We start from the raw sequence: 21,213 nt of genomic DNA on the forward strand, positions 1-21,213 counted from the left end.
TTTATGTGTCGATTCAACTGTGAGATTGGCAGTGGAATCAGGCTCCTTCGATCAAATAGTTGACTATTTGGAGTCACCCCTAGTCTGCATGAAGAAGTCCAATATTCACTCTCCTTTAAGCTCTGGTTTGGTCTCCACCAACTCCTGAGAGAGAAATATCTATCTCTTCAGCTGCTTGATTCTCCACCATGTTCACCAGCTAAATTTCTAATCTCTATAAACAGATTCTGGATTCATATATACATGTGAGATTTTGGTATCGAAAGCCTTCTGGTTTCCGTTTGTAGTCAGAGTAGTATCGACCAATCCCGTTTGAGCAGGCATCGGTTGAACGCAGGTAAACAAGTCCACGTGGAGAGCAAAAGGGGCAGAACGCATCGTCCGAAATGCAATTTCGCAACCCAGCGGCTGTCGTCTGACGACGATTTAGCTTTCTATTGGTTTAAAATTAGCTTGTAAACTGGCTACTTGTGACATATCCCCGTCGTACATGTCGTCTCTCAACTCCGACTCCAGTCTCGCATCTCAAGTTGCTAATCGGACTGTAAACAATGAGCAGCGCACTGGAAGAGGAAGTTTGGCCCGGGTATCCGCCGGCTACACCGGAACAGACTGAGACCTATCTGTCGCCAGACCGATTGGTCCTTTTGGCTAGTCTATAACTGTCTGTCGGCTGCTGGGCAGATAGTGTACAGAGGTTTTTTTTATGAAACTGCTGCTGGATATGATAAGAACTTTAAGTTTAGAGTTTAAATGAATGGGACAAGCTAAAAGAGGCTGAAGGAGAACTGCAGAGTTATAATACTCCGTTTGTCACTACGACCGACACCTTTCACATTACACAGAGTCCTTTAACCCACTGGCAATATAAAGTATTGATTAGTGCAGCTTTAACTGTGGTTTAGTGATGTAGCTAGCCTGACAGCTGCTGTACATATCTTGTGGCCCCTGGCTGTGATCTAAGTCACATGCAGAGGCCTCAGCCTGGTGGTAAAGGTCAATCATCTCTACTATGTATTATATTATAGTGTAACTTTTAAAGTCTGGTTAAAGGCACTGTATGTAACTTTTTACACATATAAATGTTTTTTAATCATTTTTTAATGTCAATGTGTGAACAGGTTGTAACATAACCTAAAAAACGAGACCTTGTGCAACTTTCTGGGTTTCCTCTATCAGCCTGTAGACTACTTTTAATGTGAAGAATGCTGGACGTTTTTTTTCCCCAGGATGTTTTTCTAACGGATGTGACGTCACGCGCGCTCGCGAGTGCCTTTATTTTCAGCTCAGCTTACGGGGCTAACAGTGTGCAACCATAGCTAACGTTCAGTTAGAAATGGAGTCCGCTTACGCCACCAAACGTCTAGCCCCCCCCACAACTCAGACTCCAACACAAACTTCACAGAAACACAAAAAAAACTAAGTTAAATCTGGTGAAGCCCGTCTGACAAAACAGGAATGTGACAGTGACCGACGTCGGCCGGTCCTTCCATTCGTGGAAGAGCCTTCGTTTGGTAAGATAACATTACTGCAAAGCATGTGAAATATAGAGTGATATTGTGGTTTGAGCTGCTAATGTTGCTAACGTTAATGCCCACACGATGCCTGTCGATCACGTTCAGTGTGTGTCGCCTCACTAGTTTTAAGTGATGCTTGTCTACGTAGTGCGAGCACAAGCGTGAGCAACGGGACGCTGACTGTCGTTGACATAACGGCCACAGGTGTCCCTGTTAACAAGCAATTTCTGATTCTTACATAGAGTCCCTTTAAAGAAAAAAATTATATTTTCTGAGTTTGTCAAAAATATAACCACCCAGACACATTTGAATAATTAAAACAAATCGTCAATTATGTCAAATTAGGTTACAAAATCGTGAAAAATAAGCAGTATCCTCTGCTGCTCTGGGCGTGCTGCGGGGTTGATTACATACTGTATGTACAGTCACAGTACATAACACTTCCAGTTCAATCATGCAGCTCATCTACACTTTTTCCAAATGTTATTGGACCAAATTGATTAAACTCTGATAGTGAAACGAGTCATTTGGTGGGGTTTTGACCCTCAAAACAATTCATCCACTGTTTTACAGCTGCACCAGCAGGTGACGGAGGAAGCTACGGCGGAGCCTGTGATGTAAACACAAGTTAACCAACTTGTTTGTGATTGGCCAGCGAGCCCGATCCCCGAACACGCACACATGACAGGCCCAGAGAGAGAGAGAGGGCCAGAGACAGAGATAGACAGACAGACGGGGCTGGTAAAAACCTTATGGATTTTTTGACGGCCCACTGGGATTTGTCCCGGTATGCCAGATGGCCGGTACACCACTGCTAGTAAACTGTAGGAGGCTGTGAGGAGAAGCACTGATACTATGTGCTCTAGTTTTCTATAATAGTATCGGGGGGAAGGGGTTACGCTAAGGATGCTCTCCAGTGCGTTCATCGAGACACGATTTCAAGCCGGCACAAAATATTCTGAACTCAAAAAATGGAGAAAAATGGTCAAACTCCACAATTCAGTACGACATAGTTCACAGTCTTATAACAGTATAACGTGTCTAGAGACAAATCTCTGATTTTACTTTACCCAGACTTTAAAAATACATGAGTTGTGTGCCCGAAGCCTTCCTGATGAAATTTCTTTAACTCCTCAAACACATACATGTTGACACGGTTTAGTGTTCTGGTGAGTCCATGCAGACCTCAGCACGACAAAGACAGTAGAAAGGTGCATCAGACTTGCTGTTGTCTTATCTCGAGTTGGCAGAAGCTTCCACAACCTTTAGGGTTCTTTCACATTATGTTCAACTTTCCCGTTTCTCTTTGACAGATTAACCAAAGGCTAATGTGTTGAAGGCAAAATATGAGGCAGTCTGTTCCGGGTTAGAATCAAAAAGGGCTGACTGTTACCAGTAGAGCAAATCAAGGAGCGCCGTGTTTTGGGGATTAATAGAACCCCAGCAGGTGTTTTTAAGCACATTCTCTGTGATAAACCAAAACTAATTCTTAAGTCATGTCAAAATTAAGATTTAAGAGTTGTCGGGGGTGTTCAATATCTTCAGAAGCAGAAGGACTAGTGGGATATTTCACAATCGATTCATTGCAACATGCTGCCCTGTTAATGCTCTGTATGATGATGTGATGTATTCTGTCGTACCTATTGTTGCTGTTGTGATTCAATGTTGTTGTCTTGTTATGTGTTGGATGCTGTTATTTGACCGTCTTGGCTAGGACTCATTTGTAAAAGAGGGTTTAATCTCAATGTGACTTCCTAGTTAAATAAAGGTTATATATATATATATATATATATATATATATATTTATATACACCGATCAGCCATAACATTATGACCACCTGCCTAATGTTGAGTAGGTCCCCCTTTTAACGCCAAAGCAGCCCTGACCCGTCGAGGCATGGACTCCACTAGACCTCTGAAGGTGTGCTGTGGTATCTGGCACCAAGCCGTCAGTAGCAGATCTTTTAAGTCCTGTATAAGTTGCGAGGTAGGGCCTCCGTGGATCGGACTTGTTTGTCCAGCACATCCCACAGATGCTCGATAAAAAAGTGGTCCAGTTCTGATGCTCACATGTCCATTGTAGGCTTTTTCATCAAGTTGAGCTCCAGTAGCTCTTCTATTGGATCGGACAACAGCAGTTCTGGAGATGCTCTGACCCAGTCGTCTAGCCATCACAATTTGGCCCTTGTCAAAGTCGCTCACATCCTTACGCTGGCCCATTTTTTCTGCTTCCAACACAAAGTTCAAAGTTCAAAATGTTCACTTGCTGTCTAATATATCCCCCCCCCCCCCCCCCCCCCCCCACTGCCAGGTGCCATGGTAATGAGATATTATTCACTTCACCTGTCAGTGGTCTTAATGTTATGGCTGATCAGTGTATATATCTTTCCTGTGTTGACCAATGAGAGCCTTCAATAGAGAAGACGATCCAGTTTCCTCCAATTCTTAACAAAATTCTAATTACAACACAAACACATAGAGCATGTAGGTGTTTGCATTTGCAGTCAGTCATGATACAGAATGGAGCAGATAGTGTGCATACTGTATGTATATAATTGTGTTTGGTTGCGGTTGATAAGTAGCTTCTTGTTCACCCTGACATCACAAAACTATGTGGAAGAAATCTCCCTCTGATGGTTTGTGGGGTGAACGGACTGGTAAAGTGAAATAAGCAAAAACAAAAATATGTTTTTATTGCACTACGACGTTTGCCGTGACTTCACCGACGGTTACTGTGTGTGAATCAATATCCTGTCTATACAGGAACCACGGCGACTGGCCTTTTATAGTGTCACCTGTCTGCCATTATATGGCCAGCGTATTACCTTCAACAGTAATGGAAGCAAGCTGATTGATGGCTTCATGACAACAGCAGCCCTGATCACACCTACTGACAATGTTATCTCCGTTAAGTCCCAACTTCAACCCCGAGCGAGCTGTGATGATATCCGACACGGTTCTCGATGCCCGGCGGGCTCTGTGCCGACGAACGGTGAAGAGTAGAAGACGACGTATTCATCGTTATTCCTGCAGACTGTTTTCGGTGGAGCTGCTCGGCGCGGCTCTCTGCTGTTTCTTCTTATAGCTGGGCCAGCGACACACCGGGCAGCAGTGTCTGCCCGCCGCCAGCCACACCACGATGCAGTGCTGGTGGAAGGCGTGGCCGCAGGGCAGACCCATCAGCAGCTCCTCGCTCACAAAGTTCTCCAAACACACCACGCACTCCGAACACTGCAGCATGTCACGGGGCCACGCCGACCAATCGCAGCGCTGATGGTTAGAGACACCTTTGGGCGCGAGGCGGCCGTCCTTAGGCGCCCCGTCAGCTGATGGCGAGGTTACGTTCCCGTGACGACAGCCGGACTGACAGTAACCGCTGGGGTCCATGTTGTTGAGCTGCGTTTCGCTGTCCTGATCGCACGACGACCTCTCGTGTCTTTTGCTGCCGCGTGGAGGAGAATCCATCTGCTCCGTGCTCTCCGTGTCTGAATGTGAACCAGCTGTCTCTTCATCCAGCGGTCCGCCAGACCCGTCCTCGTCCCCCATGTCCTCACCGACAGCTCTGAAGCTCCAGGTCGGCAGGGCTTTGATATAGTCCGTATCTATTAACGGGCGAAGCCAGAGATCGGGGAAAGCCAAACGCTCCAGTATGAAGTTGGGGTCGTCCTCCCAGTCCGAGGCGTCAGACGGGACCTGCTGCAACGACGCGATCGGGCGGAGCAGATAGGAAGTGTACCAGTCCCACAGACTGGCCAGCCACTCCAGGTTGGTGGTGCTGTCCTCTTGGCTCCTGACGCCGCAGCGGCGTTTCTTCTCAAAGTAGTCGACCAGCAGGCCGTGGGCCAGGTAGGTGGACAGGAAGAGAGCCGGGTGGGACGAGTAGAAGGTCCAGTCGGCTCTCACCAGGCCGGCCACTGTGGTGGTGTCGGCGTAACGGAGCAGCTTGAGACTGTAACCGTACAGATTGTCCAGATAGGACAGCTGGAGGAGAGCCTAGAGGGAGTGATCAATCAGTGATTAGTGATCAATTATTATCAATTCAACTCTCCACAGTTAAGGTTAGTCAATGACTATATACACTCAGTGGACACTTTATTATGTCCACCGTGCTGGTACTGGGTAGGAACCCCTTTTTTTGTCTGGTTTCTTGATGAAGTGGCTTCAACAAGGTGAATTACATTTTGCTCCATGTTGACATGATAGCATTTATTAGATTCAGATGTAGTGACTGTGGAGGCCATTGGAGTTCACCGAAGTCATTGTCATGTTGGTGAAAGCAGTCTGATTGACCTGTATAACCTGGGCTGCGGTCGAATAGTCCTTTTTGCTCAGGAAGGTTCCTAACGGAGTGAAATGACCCGGAAGTATCTCAGTAGCAGCCATGATAAGAGCTGTTAGAATTCTCCAAACGTTAAGAAAATGAGCTTCAATGCTTCCTTTCTTATCTCCTTTAGCGTAGGATACACTGGACCATCCTTTACCAAAGGAAAAGAGAGAATAACATCCCACAATTCCTTGCGGCCGTAGCATTTAAAGCGACGCACCATTCGGCCGTTCATGATAACAAACTATATGCTTATCTTGCATAATATTTTCATACGCTCATCAGTAATTGGGATTCATGTTTAATATGAGTGGACGGCGACAACCATTTCGTTTCACTTTATTTTTAATTAATTATTTATTTCGAACATGTAACAAATACCTCAGTAAAAAAACAAAACAAGAATAACAAATAAAATGAACATTAAACAATCAATTAACAAATAATCAACATAAATAAATATTACATGTCCAAAAGAAGTTGGAAGAAGTATATTTATATGGTCCTTCCCTTTCTCCATAACTTGAACAATTAACTCAATATTTATCATATATTCCTGTTTATTTCAATTCCAACCTCGGTAATGAAGTGATATTTTTCACCAGTTGTTCACGTTAGGTCAGTTAATCCTTTATTATATGTTGATGTAAAGTGTTCCAGCAGTTTCACCACGACAGACCCGCGTCACTAACATCCGCGGCCGTCGCGTCATAATTACTGGGCTTATAGTGAAAGTGCAGTTGGATTCTCTTAACACCACGGTTGTCTTTTCCTAACTCCTTCTGAATTCTCCTTCTCATCTTTCCTTGACCTCATGACGTTTTCCATCGAGGTCAAAGAGAAGTGGTTAGGAAAAGACGTTAGGACGTAATTTTTTGACTTTTTGACCGCAGCCCTGTATATGCCCTGTTTTGTTTATCATGTTTAACAGAAGAAGACTTTCTTCTTCCCCTTCTCTGATTTTGCATTGCAGCATATCTTGGCTCATTACCACCACCTGTGGTATATCAGCAGTATAATATGAAACGCTTGGCAAGAAATGTGCATCGCATCACTCGTGTGCTTGTGCGCATGCATGTAGATCCTTTGTTCAACACAGGAAGAATTTGTGGATGAAGTCAGTCGTGAGAAGCGTGTGCTATGGATGATTTCCTACCAGAACAGGAAGCCAGGACACCAGCAGGATGGAGTTGTAGGTTCCAAGTGTTCGGATCAGAACTACGAATCGTTTCACCGTTGCTCCCTGTCCATGAAAATGAATACATGTTAAAAAAATAAACTGGACAATAAATACAGAACTAACTGTATCCCTCTCTTCTCTCTCTCTCTCCAGCACCATGTAGAATATATCTAATCAATGGTGAAGTAAGTATGCAGATCCTTTAAATACAATTAGCAGTACAACAGTGAAGAAAAACTGTTACAGTAAGTAACATTTTGAATGCAGGACTTTTTGTAAGTAAAAGTACAAAAATATTATCACCAAATTGTATTGAAAGAATCAAGTACTCATTCTGCAGAGTTTATTACTGAGAATACGTTGTTAATGCAGCATTTTAATGTTATAGCTGCTAAAGGTGGAGCTCATTTTTAATACTTCAACCAATTTCCAAAATTGCACCATATATTTATAAGCTGATCATATGTTTTCTAATAAAATAGTAATCTGCAAAGTTAAGGCTCCAGCCTGTTCCATGCACTGATCTAACTGATGACACTGTGCTGGATGCTGAGCAGTAACAGTCACACGTGACATCTCTTCGTTAAAACTTGTATAGCGGGCTGTATGTCACCATTGAACAGCACATGTGCCGTTTTCTACTTGCTGTTATGTTCTTCTGGTCTTTATAAATATGTATGTTAGGTATCTGATTATATTATTATACAGCCCTGTGATGGACTGGCGACCTGTCCAGGGTGTCCCCCGCCTTCGCCCAATGTCGGCTGGGATCGGCTCCAGCCCCCCCGCGACCCCTAACGGGATAAGCGGTTGCAGATGGATGGATGAAGGTATCTGATTATCTATGTCTTTTGGTAGGGAAGGTGGGAAAGGACGGGATTGGGTTCCCACAGACCAACGAGCCAATCATCTAGAAGGAGCTACACACAGATTGTTCAGCCGCAGACCTTGATTTATCCAAACCCGAGAGGCGGGCTGTGGAAATGTGTAGAGCGTTTGTGTAACCCGCTGCAAGAAACATGCAGCCGGCTTTACAGCTGTGAGCTAAATGTAGTGGAGTTTCGAAGTATAAAGTCTCATTAAATGGAAATACCTACGTAAGTAAAGTACAAGTATCTCAAAAGTTGTACTTGAGTAAATGTACTTTGTTCATTTTCACCACTGCGTCTAACGGGAAAAACAGGAAATGACCTACCTGTGTGATGAAGAGGTCCATCCAGGCCAGCAGGTTGATCAGGACTAGACTGAGGACAAACATATCGTTGACCTCCGGCTGGACCGAACGCAGGAACGTATCCATGGCAGCCAGGGACAGGAACTCACCAGTACTAAAAAAGAGGACAGGAGGAGAGGTGGAGGACAAGAGGATGAGAAAAGTGGAGTTGAGGAGAGGAGGAGAAGAAGAGTGAGGGAGAAGAGAAGGAGGGGAGGAGAGTAGAAGAGGACGAGTGGAGGTGAGGAGGTGGACAGGAGGAGAGGTGGAGAGGTGGAATGAAGGAGAGGAGGAGGAGAGGATGAGAAAAATGAAGTGGAGGAGAGGAGGAGAGAAGGAGAGCAGTGAGGGAGAAGAATAGGTGTGGAAGAGAGTAAAAGAGGACGAGTAGAGGTGGCGAAGAGGAGGAGGGAAGGAGGAGAGGTGGAGTGAAGGAGAGAAGGAGAAGATGAGAGGAGGAGGAGGAGAGGATGAGAAAAGTAGAGTGAAGGAGAGGAGTGAGGGAGAAGAGAAGGAGTGGAGGAGAGTAGAAGAGGACGAGTGGAGGTGAGGAGGTGGACAGGAGGAGAGGTAGAAAAGAGGAGGAGGGAGGGAGGAGAGGTGGAGTGAAGGAAAGGAGGAGAAGATGAGTGGAGAGGAGGAGAGGATGAAAAAAGTGGAGTGGAGGAGAGGAGAAGAAGAGAGGAAAGAAGAAGAAGAGAGGAAAGAAGGAGAAGAGGGGGAGTAAAGGAGAGGAGGAGAGTAGAAGAAGAGAAAGGAGAGGTGGAGTGAAGGAGAGCAGAAGAGGAAGAGTGAAGGACAGAAGTGAAGGAGAGGTGGAGAAGAGGGGTGGAAAGAAGATACAGACATTTGTATTTGTTCGTATAAATAATAAGCCGTTATATTTTCCATTTTTCAATCATCACCTGTTGCCATAGCGATAAATGCCCTCAGGCATCTTGAGGATGTAGGCGGGGCTCTGCGTCACATCGATCTCTAATAGGCTGCTTTGGTTGTCCCAGTGACGGACGTCCACGAAGATGAACTCGATCCTGCCGGTAAACTTGATGGACAGCGAGGAGAAGAAGGCGGGCGGCTGGGCCAGCGGGGCGAACAGGAACATCTTCACCGGGTGGGCGGGGTCGGGGCGCCACTCCTCCACGAGCTGCTCGGAATGACGCAGGGTTTTGATCCGATGAGCCACGTGTGAGGTCATCCAGCGGAAGATGTGTTCCGTTTCGATGCGACGGCCGTTGTATTCTTTCAGCATGACTTTGCCCTTCGATGCTGAAGTCTGAGGAACAGACATGATGAGAGTGGAGCGCTGCCAGCCACGCTTGATACACGACCTGGTGGACAGGACAGAGAAACACCAGAAAGACAGGACGTGTGTCTTTAACTTTATCAGTCGCACAGGATCACAGTGTTCTGTCCCATGTTTACTGCACACACTGAAACTGATGACAATCACCATATCAATAGTCCTGGTCATCAGAAAATGAGCTCTCATTCTTGGTTGTAACTCCTCCTTGCTCGCTTTCATTGAGATTTAAGGAATATACACACGTAGGCAAAATTGTTGGTACCCTTCCGTTAAAGAAAGAAAAACCCACAATGGTCACTGAAATAACTTGAAACTGAAACTTGAAATAATAAATAAAAATTCACTGAAAATTAACTAATGAAAATCAGATATTGTTTTTGAATTGTGGTTCAACAGAATCATTTTAAAAAACAAACTAATGAAACTGGCTTGGACAAAAATGATGGTACCCTTAACTTAATATTTAGTTGCACAACCTTTTGAGGCAATCACTGCAATCAAGTGATTTCTGTAACTCTCAATGAGACTTCTGCACCTGTCGACAGGTATTTTGGCCAACTCCTCGTGAGCAAACTGCTCCAGCTGTCTCAGGTTTGAAGGGTGCCTTCTCCAGACAGCATGTTTCAGCTCCTTCCACAGATGTTCAATAGGATTTAGATCAGGGCTCATAGAAGGCCACTTCAGAACAGTCCAATGTTTTGTTCTTAGCTGTGTGTTTTGGGTCATTATCCTGTTGGAGGACCAATGACCTGCAACTGAGACCAAGCTTTCTGACACTGGGCAGCACATTTCGCTCCAGAATGCCTTGATAGTCTTGAGATTTCATTGCACCCTGCACAGATTCAAGACACCCTGTGCCAGATGCAACAAAGCAGCCCTAGAACATAACCGAGCCTCCTCCATGTTTCACATTAGGTACAGTGTTCTTTTCTTTGGATGCTTCATCTCTTTGTCTGTAAACATAGAGCTGATGTGACTTGCTAAAAAGCTCCAGTTTTGTCTCATCTGTCCAAAGGACATTCTCCCAGAAGCTTTGTGGCTTGTCAATATGCATTTTGGCAAATTCCAGTCTCGCTTTTTTATGATTTGGTGTCCTCCTCGGTCGTCTTCCATTAAGTCCACTTTGGCTCAAACAGTGACGGATGGTGCGATCTGACACTGATGTACCTTGACCTTGGAGTTCACCTCTAATCTCTTTGGAAGTTGTTCTGGGCTCTTTGGTTACCATTCGTATTATCCGTCTCTTCAATTTGTCATAAATTTTCCTTTTGCGGCCACGTCCAGGGAGGTTGGCTACATTCCCGTGGACCTTAAACTTCTGAATAATATGTGCAACTGTAGTCACAGGAACATCAAGCTGCTTGGAGATGGTCTTATAGCCTTTACCTTTAACATGCTTGTCTATACGTGTCCTTCTAACCTCCCGAGACAACTCTCTCCTTAGCTTTCTGTGGTCCATGTTCAGTGTGGTACACACCATGATGCCAAACAGCACAGTGACTTCTTTTGACCCTTTAAATAGGCAAACTGACTGATTACAAGTTTGAAGACACCTGTGATGCTAATTACAGGACACACCTTAGTTTAATATGTCCCTATGGTCAAACTATTTTACATCTTTTCTAGGGGTACCATCATTTTTGTCCAGGCCAGTTTCATTAGTTTGTTTTTTAAAATGATTCTGTTGAACCATAATTCAAAAGCAATGTCTGATTTTCATTAGTTAATTTTCAGTACATTTTTATTTATTATTACTTTTGTCAGTTTCAAGTTATTTCAGTGACCATTGTGGGTTTTTCTTTCTTTAACGGAAGGGTACCAACAATTTTGCCTACGTCTGTATGTGGGTTAGTTTTGTGCACTAATGCAATGAAAATGTACGGAGCCCCCCCTACACCCCTAGGAGAACATTTTTATTAAGTCGTGCCCTCAAGTTAGTAACTCGTTCCCTCGAGTTAGCGTCTACAAAGTGCAACGCCGAAAAGAGAAAAATATTCAATAACTTCAGTATTATATAGTGTAGTAGCACCAAAATCACTTCACACATCAATGGTATCTTCCTGATTATACTTATTAAACTAATTAAGACATTTTGATGGCACTACACTTTATAAAAGTCAAGTTATTGAATATTTTTCCCCATTAAAGATTCACCAAAATTATGCAAAAGCATATTTTTCCAAACTAAGTGTTGTAGTACAACTATGAGGAGATCATTGATGTGTGAAGTCATTTTGGTGGTACTACACTGTATAATAATGAAGTTATTGAATATTTTTATAGCATCTCTTTTCGGCGTTGCACTTTGCACTCGTCTCACAGCCGGCTGCACATAGAGACCAATGTAATGTGTCCAGCTCGGAGGACTAAAGGCTCGTTGTGATTAAAATGAGGTTGTAGCTTGTTGTCTACCTCACTACGGTTAGAAAGAGCCCTCGTTGGTGTTTTAACAACGTTTTGGTTATGAGTTATTGATCCAGGAAGTTTGAATCCGTCAATATCTTTCCAACTTTACCGAAGTACATCATCTAGGGGGGCTCCGTACATCAGCAATGTGTGGACCGTCAGGAATGATTGGAAGAAGTGCTCTATGAAGTAAAAAAAATACCTGATAGAAATACCTGTCTTGAGCGAACGAGTTACTAACTTGAGGGAACGACTTAATAAAAAATTCTCTTAGGTGCTAGGGGGGCTCCGTAAAAATGGAAAATTCATCCCCCTGTTTAGTATAATATCACACTACCCAACCACAAACTGCAGCACTCTCTCTGCTCAACATGTATTCATTACCCACATCAGAACTGGAACATCACATTCTTCTTTGGGACCGTCTGGAGACATTTCATTTAACAAAAGACTAATATGGTCATAGCTTAAATCGTGGTGTTTGTTGGTTATGATGCTTTTGTAGTAGGGATGCACCGATCCAACTTTTTCAGTCTCGATACCGATAGCGATACCGATACCGATAGCGATAACCGATAGCGATACCGATACCTGGGCTTTGGGTATCGGTCCATACAGAGTACAGATCTGATACCAGTGTTTAATTAATCAGCTGTATGCCTCACTGTGTGGACTGGGATCCTTTTTTTTTTATTTTAAGTGTAACGCAACATCAGGCTTAAATTAAACATTGTGTCCTAACTTTATAAAACAAAATGTAACACTTAAATAAATGCATAGATAACATTATATAAATTTATTGATGTTATTTATTATTAAAGTAATAAATCTTACACCAACAACTTGGCAAAAAAACTCTTCAAAATTAACAGGAATTGCAATTCAGGTGTAGACTAGGGCTGTCAATCAATTAAAATATTGAATCCTGATTAATCACAAAATATATATATTTTTTGATGTGTTCAAAATGTACCTTATAGGGAGATTTGTCAAGTATTCAATACTCTCAACAACATGTGAGTGGGCAAATATGCTGCTTTATGCAAATGTATTCCCGATTCTGATGTCACTTATTAAACAGCGTTTAATAAGGCTTTTTTTGTGAAACAGCGCACCCGCTGGCGCTTTAGTAACAGTTAAGGCGTAGAGTGGTACTGCAGCACAGACGACGACGATAAGACTTCCAAACAAAAACCCACAAAACGATAATAAATTCAGATAAAGTTCTGTGAGAAGTTGATGAGAGAAAAGTTGATAAAATCAGAAAGACACCACAGTAACTGTAGAAAGAGCTGTGTTGTGTTGAAGTGGTGTGAAGAGAGAGAAGAGTCACTCTCACTGGACTGATTTTTCCTCTCCGTCCATTTCACGTTACAGAGACACACCGTAAAATAATACTTTAACACGTTACAGAGACACAAGGATAAAATAATACCTTACTACATGCTCTTTGGTGGATTATGTTTTTCCGGATTTACAGGAGATGCTTGGACAGATTCAGAAAAGATGGTGAATCTAATGTTATCGGTACATTTGATCAGTCATTCGAGCTGCGCTGTTATTTCCTTGTTTTGTTTTTTTTGAAGGGAGTTCTGCTGATAGAGACACCAGCTCAGAGCGAGACTGTGCAGCCGGTGAGAGATTCATGTCGACCTGCTTTAATCTTCTTTTCAACTTCACTTGTTGACTCCTTCCTTCTGGTTATCGCTACAGTTTATTTTTTGACAGCTTGCTCCACCAGCAGAAAAGTTATAACTTTATACATAAGACTTATAATTAATACAAATCAAGTTGTATAAAATCTCATTATGCTTTCAGGATTGATGGCAGTGTGAGTGAAAATGACTGTTTTCTACTTTAGTGGTCAGTAATGGCAAAAATAAATACACACTTCTCCTAAATACTGCAGATTTGACATTTGAATTTTGCCTCTAGGTCAAATACCTCATTAGCTATATATTGACAAAACAGAAGCAACGATGTATAAAGAATGTCCAACAGAACAGGAAGAAATCTAATTTCCCAGTCTAAACGCTTCTTACAAATGAGCATTATTTTCATGTGTCAAGTGTTCCCTGATATGAATGAAAAGTGGCGGTGCATTTGAAGAAGGCCGTGCTTCTTACCTGTAATCATTAGAGCAGTTGAAGGTTCCAGTTCTGATCCCAAACTGAGACACTTTCTGGACCATCTTCCCCCAGTTGGACTGACTGAGCAGAGCTTCCCGGTCCTGGGCAATGACCTGCAGGTACACAAAGGACATGACCAGGTATAAAATCACAACTGTTTTTTTTGCAATTTTCACTTGTTCCTGCAATTTTATTGCAAAAAAAACCTCCTAAAACCATCGCAACATGCATTGCAAATTGTCAAAATCAAGACAGCATAGAGTGAGATAGAATGGGTCATCTTGTGTTTGATTAGAGACAATGTGATATTCCTGCTGTTTGTCATGTCCACTTAATCATGCAACCTTACTATATTGTTTTAATAGTGTTATTGAGTGCTTTTACCTGAACCAGCCATATCCCATCTTTAGTGTCCTCCACTAATTCATAGAAGTGCATCTCTCCACTGAAGTATGTTGTGGTGGCGTCTCCTGCCTCCGTCTGCTCCTTCTCTTTCTTGATGGCGGAGTACAGCTCCCCCTGAGTCAACTCTCCTGTGGGGGAAGAAAAAGGTACTCAGCACTTATCTACCCTAAACCAAACAGTTGTTACATTTCCCACCAAAACTAATTCACACATTTTTCTTTTTTTGTCCAATTATAACAAATACTGCAAGTATTTTGACCTCTAGATATACAATTTGTTCAACTTCTGATCTGATCTCATTGAAAAGTGCAGGTAAGTTGTCAATTTAGAAATAAAGTCATTAAAAGATGGCTGTGACTTGAATTGATTTGGAATTTATTTTAGTATTGAAGAATAATACCCATAGTGACAAGCATCATTCCCCAAAGTACAGCAGGTAGAGGTGTAACTCAGTTAACGGGTCGTGGACCGGTACCAGAGGCCTGTACTACGAAGCGAGTTCAACATACCCAGGGTATCTTCTCGTTATCTGGCTTCACTAACCCTAACAAACAAGATCACGCTAAGCTGTCCTACTATGGTGGTTATCAACTCGGTAAATCAACCCAGGGTTTCTCACTCTGGCTATTAGCGCGTTCACATGAACGGGGCAGTGTTTGCAGCATCTGACCAATCACAGACATGGACAAGTCTACTGTCAGCACAGCGGCACATTATACTAAGAAAGAGCAAACTATATTAGACAAATACGAAGAAGTTAAACTCATAATCCAGACTAAAAGCAACACAGTTGAAGCTGCCAAATGCAGGAAGGACAGCTAGCAAAAGAAAAAAAAAATAGCCGATGTATGAATGCGTAAATTAGCAAATATATTAATTTAATGGAACACTCAAATGTCAGATATAGTCGTCTAGATGGGGCAGTGATATTATAAATAGCTTACAGAAGTGTAATGGATGAATAGATTACACTTCATTATAGCCTTTGACAAGGTTGTGTCGTGTATGACTCTATTTCAGCCTTCTTTAAGCTGCGTTCCCATCTCCGGCAAGTAAAAAAAATGAATGTAAAAACATAATTAAAATCAGTAAGCACCCACAGCATACAGCCAGCTGTCCTTCCTGCATTTGTCAGTTTAAACTGTGTTGTTTTCAGCCTGGATTCTGACCTAACCTTCTTTGTCTTTGTGAAATATTATCATATGATCTGCACACCAAGGTGTGGATGGTCAGTAGGCGGTGTATTTATAGGAGTTCATCTCTTATCTGGAACATAGACCTGGAACAACCCTGAAGTTACCTCGCTGACCTCTCTGGTCACACAGTGTTGGCCAACAAGTCATTGATCCACTTCCATATTGGATGTTGGATCTTCTCTGTGCAGAACTGTGTAGGCTACATGCACAGTTTGCCTTCACATTCATGAACTGAAGGGGGAGAGTTTCTCTGTGTTCACCTTAAATCTCAGTTTAACTCCTCGATGTACCAGCAGGATTTATGACATCACAACTAGTTTGGAGCCAATCACAGTCCAATATGCAACATACATGAAAGTGTTGTGGAAATCTGAAGCACGTACAATGAGAATGGACTTTTAAGTGAAGAGACATCTTATGTCCACACACACATTTTGAACACTTGTCTTAAAACATGTCAGGAGGGATGTTTTAAAGTAGACTCAGCATAGTCACAGACCAAAGAATCAATTCCATGTTTCCATCAAAGGGCCGTCGTCAGCACATTTTAGAGACCATCTAGAAACATAAATAAGATTTCAGACAAACAACACTGACTAATCGTCATCAGCTACCTGGGTGTGGTTACACAACCTACTGAGATGAATACACAAACAATGCATGTGAATGTATGCTGATACACTGATACCAATCCAAGTCCTTTAATATTCATTTATGGATTTATTATTTAGTATCAGGTGGAAATGTTCTCATACTTATGTTTATATCTTTCAAGTCTACGTCGAAATATTTGACTCTTCTCTCTTCTTATCCCACTAACGTACCTATCAGTTGCAAAACTGTAAAACCTGTCGGATAGGATGTCATCAGTCACGTGGTATTCTTCACTTACAAGCTCCAACACAATGTATTGGAAACAAACTTTGGTGTCATCCGCGTATCTCTACCGACACTAGATTGTTAAGGATAAATTTCATATTTTAGAGTTTGAAAATTGGTAAAATCAGCTCATATTATTTTTTTACATAAACATTTGGCCCGGCTAATGTATCACGAGCGTAAATAACGTCACCAGTGTTGATGATTCTGGCCCTTGAAGCTGCAGTGGGTAGAAATGGAGCAAATATGATTAAAAAAATATATTTTTTAAATGAGATCATGTGTCTCTGTGTCCTCCGGTGCTCCTAACGGTATCTGCAGGATTTCACAGACCGGAGGAAAACAACCAGTCACAGCTGATCTGAAGTCTGCCGTCTCTGAGAGCCGGCTGTCAGTCACTCGCCAACTCCGATGAAGCAGTCAAACAGCGCTGATCAAATATGAATCAATATTCTGTTACTCTAATGCCTATTTCTCACGTAAAATGTTTTCAGAAACATCTTGTAGTGTACTGTTTAGCTGTAAAATGAGAACGTTTAGAAGAAACACCAAACGCCACCCACCAGCCGGAGCACAGCCAATAGGAACGCTCTCTCTCTGAAATGACCTGTGATTGGCCAAAGTCTCTCGTCACAGGCTTAGATTTTCTAAAGCCTGAAAACAGAGCCATGAGGAGGTGCAGAAGTCTAGTTTTTTCTCAGAACACTTGAATTACAATATGCTGAAAGGTTATTATGGAATGTTTGCCTAATGATGCCAAAAACATTCTGCCTACTGCCGCTTTAAATGGTATCAGACTGAATCCAAGTGTGGTATCGTTCAACCCTTAAAGGTCCCATATCATGCTCATTTTCAGGTTCATACTTGTATTTTGTGTTTCTAGTAGAACATGTTTACATGCTGTAATGTTAAAAAAACAACTTTATTTTCCTCATACTGTTAGCCTGAATATGCCTGTATTTACCCTCTGTCTGAAACGCTCTGTTTTAGCGCATTTTGACAGAATTGCAACAGAATTGCGTCTCTAGGCAACAGCTTGGGTCCATGTGTACTTCCTGTCAGCGGATGTCATTCACATACACTGCAACCAGGAATAAACTGGGACACATTTAGAATGTTTACGTTTAGAATTCTGTATAGGGTCTAAATATTGTATATTTGTGACATCACAAATGGACAGAAATCCTGACAGCTTGTTTCAAATGCAGAGTTTCTGAATACGGGCTGTGCGTATTTCCCTGTGGATTGAGTGTTTTGATACTTTCACAGTATTTATAGAGCACTTGAACCTGCTTTATGATATAAACACATGAAAATCTCACTTTTTTATAATATAGGTCCTTTAAAGATTAAATCCCCCATCCTTCCCCCACCTGTACCTGACTTCTCCACCAGCTCGCTGACATCCTTCTTCTCAGCCAGGCCGGAGTAGCCCAGCCCTCGACACTCCAGGATGGTCTTCAGCTTCTTATAGCTGAGAGAAACCGGATCCACCAGCTGGGTGGCGAACATCCCGGTCTCATACCAGACCACCGCCTCAAAGATCCTCGCTAGCATGAACAACACTATGAAATACAGGAGCAGGAAGAAGAGCTTCAACCACATCTTGGAGCTGGAGGAGAGCGCTGCGCTGCTGGCACCACAGAAGGTCTCTGTCTCTGTCTGTCTGTCTGTGAGACACTGGACAGTCACCTCCTGACGGGACCCATCCACTACAGATGTTACAGATGTTAGCTCAGTATCAGATATCTACACCTCCATCGTTTGGTAGCTTGTTGTGGCTGGGGAGATGTTCCTCCTGACCGTTCACTTCCTTCAGCAGCAGTTTACATTAGTGAGTCCTGCTAACGGTGCCAGCCAGCCAGCTAGTTAGCTTAGCATCGCAGGTAGGCCTTAGTAACGACCACAACAAACAGCCTCGCTTAGACTCTGGTGTCAGCTGGACGCGCCGCAGTCTCCCTCTGACTGTCAGTAGTAACAGTAGGAGTATTAGTCCGGACAGTTGCTGTGTCTTCAGATATCACAACATTACAACATGACAGGAATGACGGAGAAGGATTTTATGCTGCGATCAGCTGGTGTACACAGAATAGGTGACGTCACATCCGGCTCCACCTCACACATGTAAACAAGCTACAAAATAAAAGCCTTAAAACGAGTTAAAGGTCCCATATTATAAAAAAGTGAGATTTTCATGTTGTTTTATTATAAAGCAGGCTTAAGTCCTATATAGATACTGTGAAAGTATCGAAACGCTCAATCCACAGGGAAATACACACAGCTCGTATTCATAAACTCTGCATTTAAAAACAAGCGGTCAAGAATTCTGTCCAGTTGTGATGTCACAAATATACAATATTTAGATCCTTTACACAGATTTAAACGTAAACATTCTGAATGCGTCACAGTTTATTACTGTTTGCAGTGTATGTGAATGACATCAGCTGACAGGAAGTACACATGGACCCAAGCTGTTGCCTAGCAACACAATTCTGTTGCAATTCCGTCAAAACGTGCTAAAACGGAGCGTTTCAGACAGAGGGTAAATACAGGCATATTCAAGCAGACAGTATGAGGAAAATACAGGGTTTTTTGAACATTACAGCATGTAAACATGTTCTAGTAGAAACACAAAATACTAGTATGAACCTGAATATGAGCATTATATACTCCTTAATACTCCTGGCCCCCTTGGCAGCATTGGGCATTCACCATGGATCTCTACCTTACTCTCTTCTGTGCAGTGGTCTTTGCTTCCTGCCAGGAGTTCCCGATCTTATTTAGCTTGTCGAGTGTGGAGCGTCTCCAGTTGGTTTTTGGTTTACCTGGCTTCCTCTTTCATTGTGGGTTGTAGTCCAGAGCTTGTCTTGTTATGCATGTTTCTTGTTTTCTGAGTGTATGCCCGATCCATCTCCACTCTCTCCTTTTGATTTCTTTGTTGATTCGCTCCTGGTTTGTCTGTTTCCACATGAGCATGATATGGGACCTTTAAATGGTAGCCCTGCAACAAATAGGGTTACAAACAGTGGCGGCCGGCCAATAGAGGGCCACGGGGCCTGGCCCCAACCACCTTGAGCCACCAAAAAAAAAAAAAAAAAAAATTATAAAATTATTAATTCTAAAAATTCAAAAAATTGTCAATATGTGTGTTTTTGACCTATGGAATATACCCGTAATATTTGTAAAATAGGATAACTGCGCCAAATATCTGCTTTCCTCCTTGAACTCTCTGCTAGTGCACCTCTCAGCTGCTCTGCTGCACGTGCACTTTCTGGGGCCAAATGGATTTGGCCCAAGGAAGGCGGGTCTAATAAGCAGTACAGCCAATCACTGATTAAAGATATATGATTACAAGCATGAATGACATACAATTCATCCAATCAGCGCCGTAAAAAAGACTTCCGGGAGGGCCAAACTGATTTGGCCCATGGTGTGCGCGCGCACGTTCACGTGTGTCTCTCTCTGTTCTCGTCAGGGCTCATGTCAGTTCTCGCGTGATCTTGTCTTCTCGTCTCTCGCTTCTCTCCACTTCTCTTCTCTCACAGCCCATTTCCTTTATAAATGATCTGTCGTATGTTATATTAACATACTGAATTGTATGAATAAGATGTCCTTATGTCAGTGTTGGAATAAATGATAAAAATTTAACTGCAAAGTAGTAATGCGTTTTTGATACCTTTTTTTGCATTGAATCGTACTAGGATGTTTGTTGAAATTGATTGGCCCTACCCAAAAAAAAATCCACCAGCCGCCACTGGTTACAAATATGGGTATAACACTACATCGCATACGTCTTAAACTCAGATTAAAAGGTGAGCACAGATAAACCTAACCCCCTTCAGTGGAAACATTACAGGCTTTTAGTGTTAAATTCAGCACATAAGTATCATAATGTATAGTGAAGCTCGAGTGTTGGATGTATTCAGAACGTTTACTGAAGTTGCAATTATAGCCTACAGTGTACAAATACTGTTACAATCAGTATCAAAATATAGTAAAGTACTCATTATGTAGAATGGCCCATTTCAGAATATTATTTCAGAATATTATTTACTATATTATTGGACTATATCTATAATTATTGATGTATTAATGTGTTCATCACTTTAATGTTGTAGCTGGTAATGGTGGAGTTCATTTTAATTCCCTTATATAGGGGGCTACAACTATATTTCATTCTGCAATCCCATATTGTATCAGTTTAACATAGCTTTACTAAAATCAAGGGAAGAAAAGAAAAGAGACAAAGAAGGAGAAGCCTGGACAGTTTCAGTAAAGGAGACTTATCTTGATGGCCCAACAAAAGGCAAGGAGACGACCACAGTTGCTGGTCCAAGATGAACAAGATTCCATCCAGTCCTCCACCTCCTCCAGCAGAGCCTCGTTGTCCAAGAAAGTTTATAGAATCCATCCAGTTCTTAGCTCACTTGCTGCTCAGTTTACTTTTTATATACTGTATGCCACTGTTTTCATTCAAGAGCAAAGATGTCAAGAAACTGAATTTAACTTCAAAGGATATCCTCCTTTCACCACTCTCACTCCTCTCTCTTCTCCTCCATGCTGCTTTAGTTAGCTTCCCCTTCCCCCAGCTCACAGGTGTGTTTCATTTATCTTCTCACCTTCTTTTCCTGTCATGGTGAAAAAGGGCTATTCTCTACTCT

General features: G+C 42.5%; 1 protein-coding gene across 3 annotated transcripts; it reads right to left on the minus strand.

Moving 5' to 3' along the window:
- Nucleotides 1-3,818: 3,818 nt before the first annotated feature.
- On the minus strand, nt 3,819-19,569 carry rnf103 (ring finger protein 103). Of its 3 annotated transcripts, none has more exons than XM_074647767.1 (7): nt 19,378-19,569; nt 14,457-14,605; nt 14,070-14,185; nt 9,140-9,562; nt 8,217-8,349; nt 6,998-7,084; nt 3,819-5,510 (listed from the first exon to the last, which is right to left on the minus strand). In XM_074647767.1, exons 2-7 carry the CDS (start codon nt 14,508-14,510, stop codon nt 4,539-4,541), a joined length of 1,785 nt encoding a protein of 594 aa, XP_074503868.1. In that variant the 5' UTR covers nt 14,511-14,605; nt 19,378-19,569; the 3' UTR covers nt 3,819-4,538. The 3 variants fall into 3 exon arrangements, with proteins under 3 accessions (XP_074503868.1, XP_074503869.1, XP_074503867.1); XM_074647768.1 differs by having other exon boundaries at nt 19,278-19,569; XM_074647766.1 differs by lacking the exon at nt 19,378-19,569 and adding an exon at nt 17,932-18,674.
- Nucleotides 19,570-21,213: the final 1,644 nt, after the last annotated feature.

This window comes from Sebastes fasciatus, chromosome 10, assembly GCF_043250625.1.
Source record: "Sebastes fasciatus isolate fSebFas1 chromosome 10, fSebFas1.pri, whole genome shotgun sequence".
NCBI classification, from domain to species: Eukaryota; Metazoa; Chordata; class Actinopteri; order Perciformes; family Sebastidae; genus Sebastes; species Sebastes fasciatus.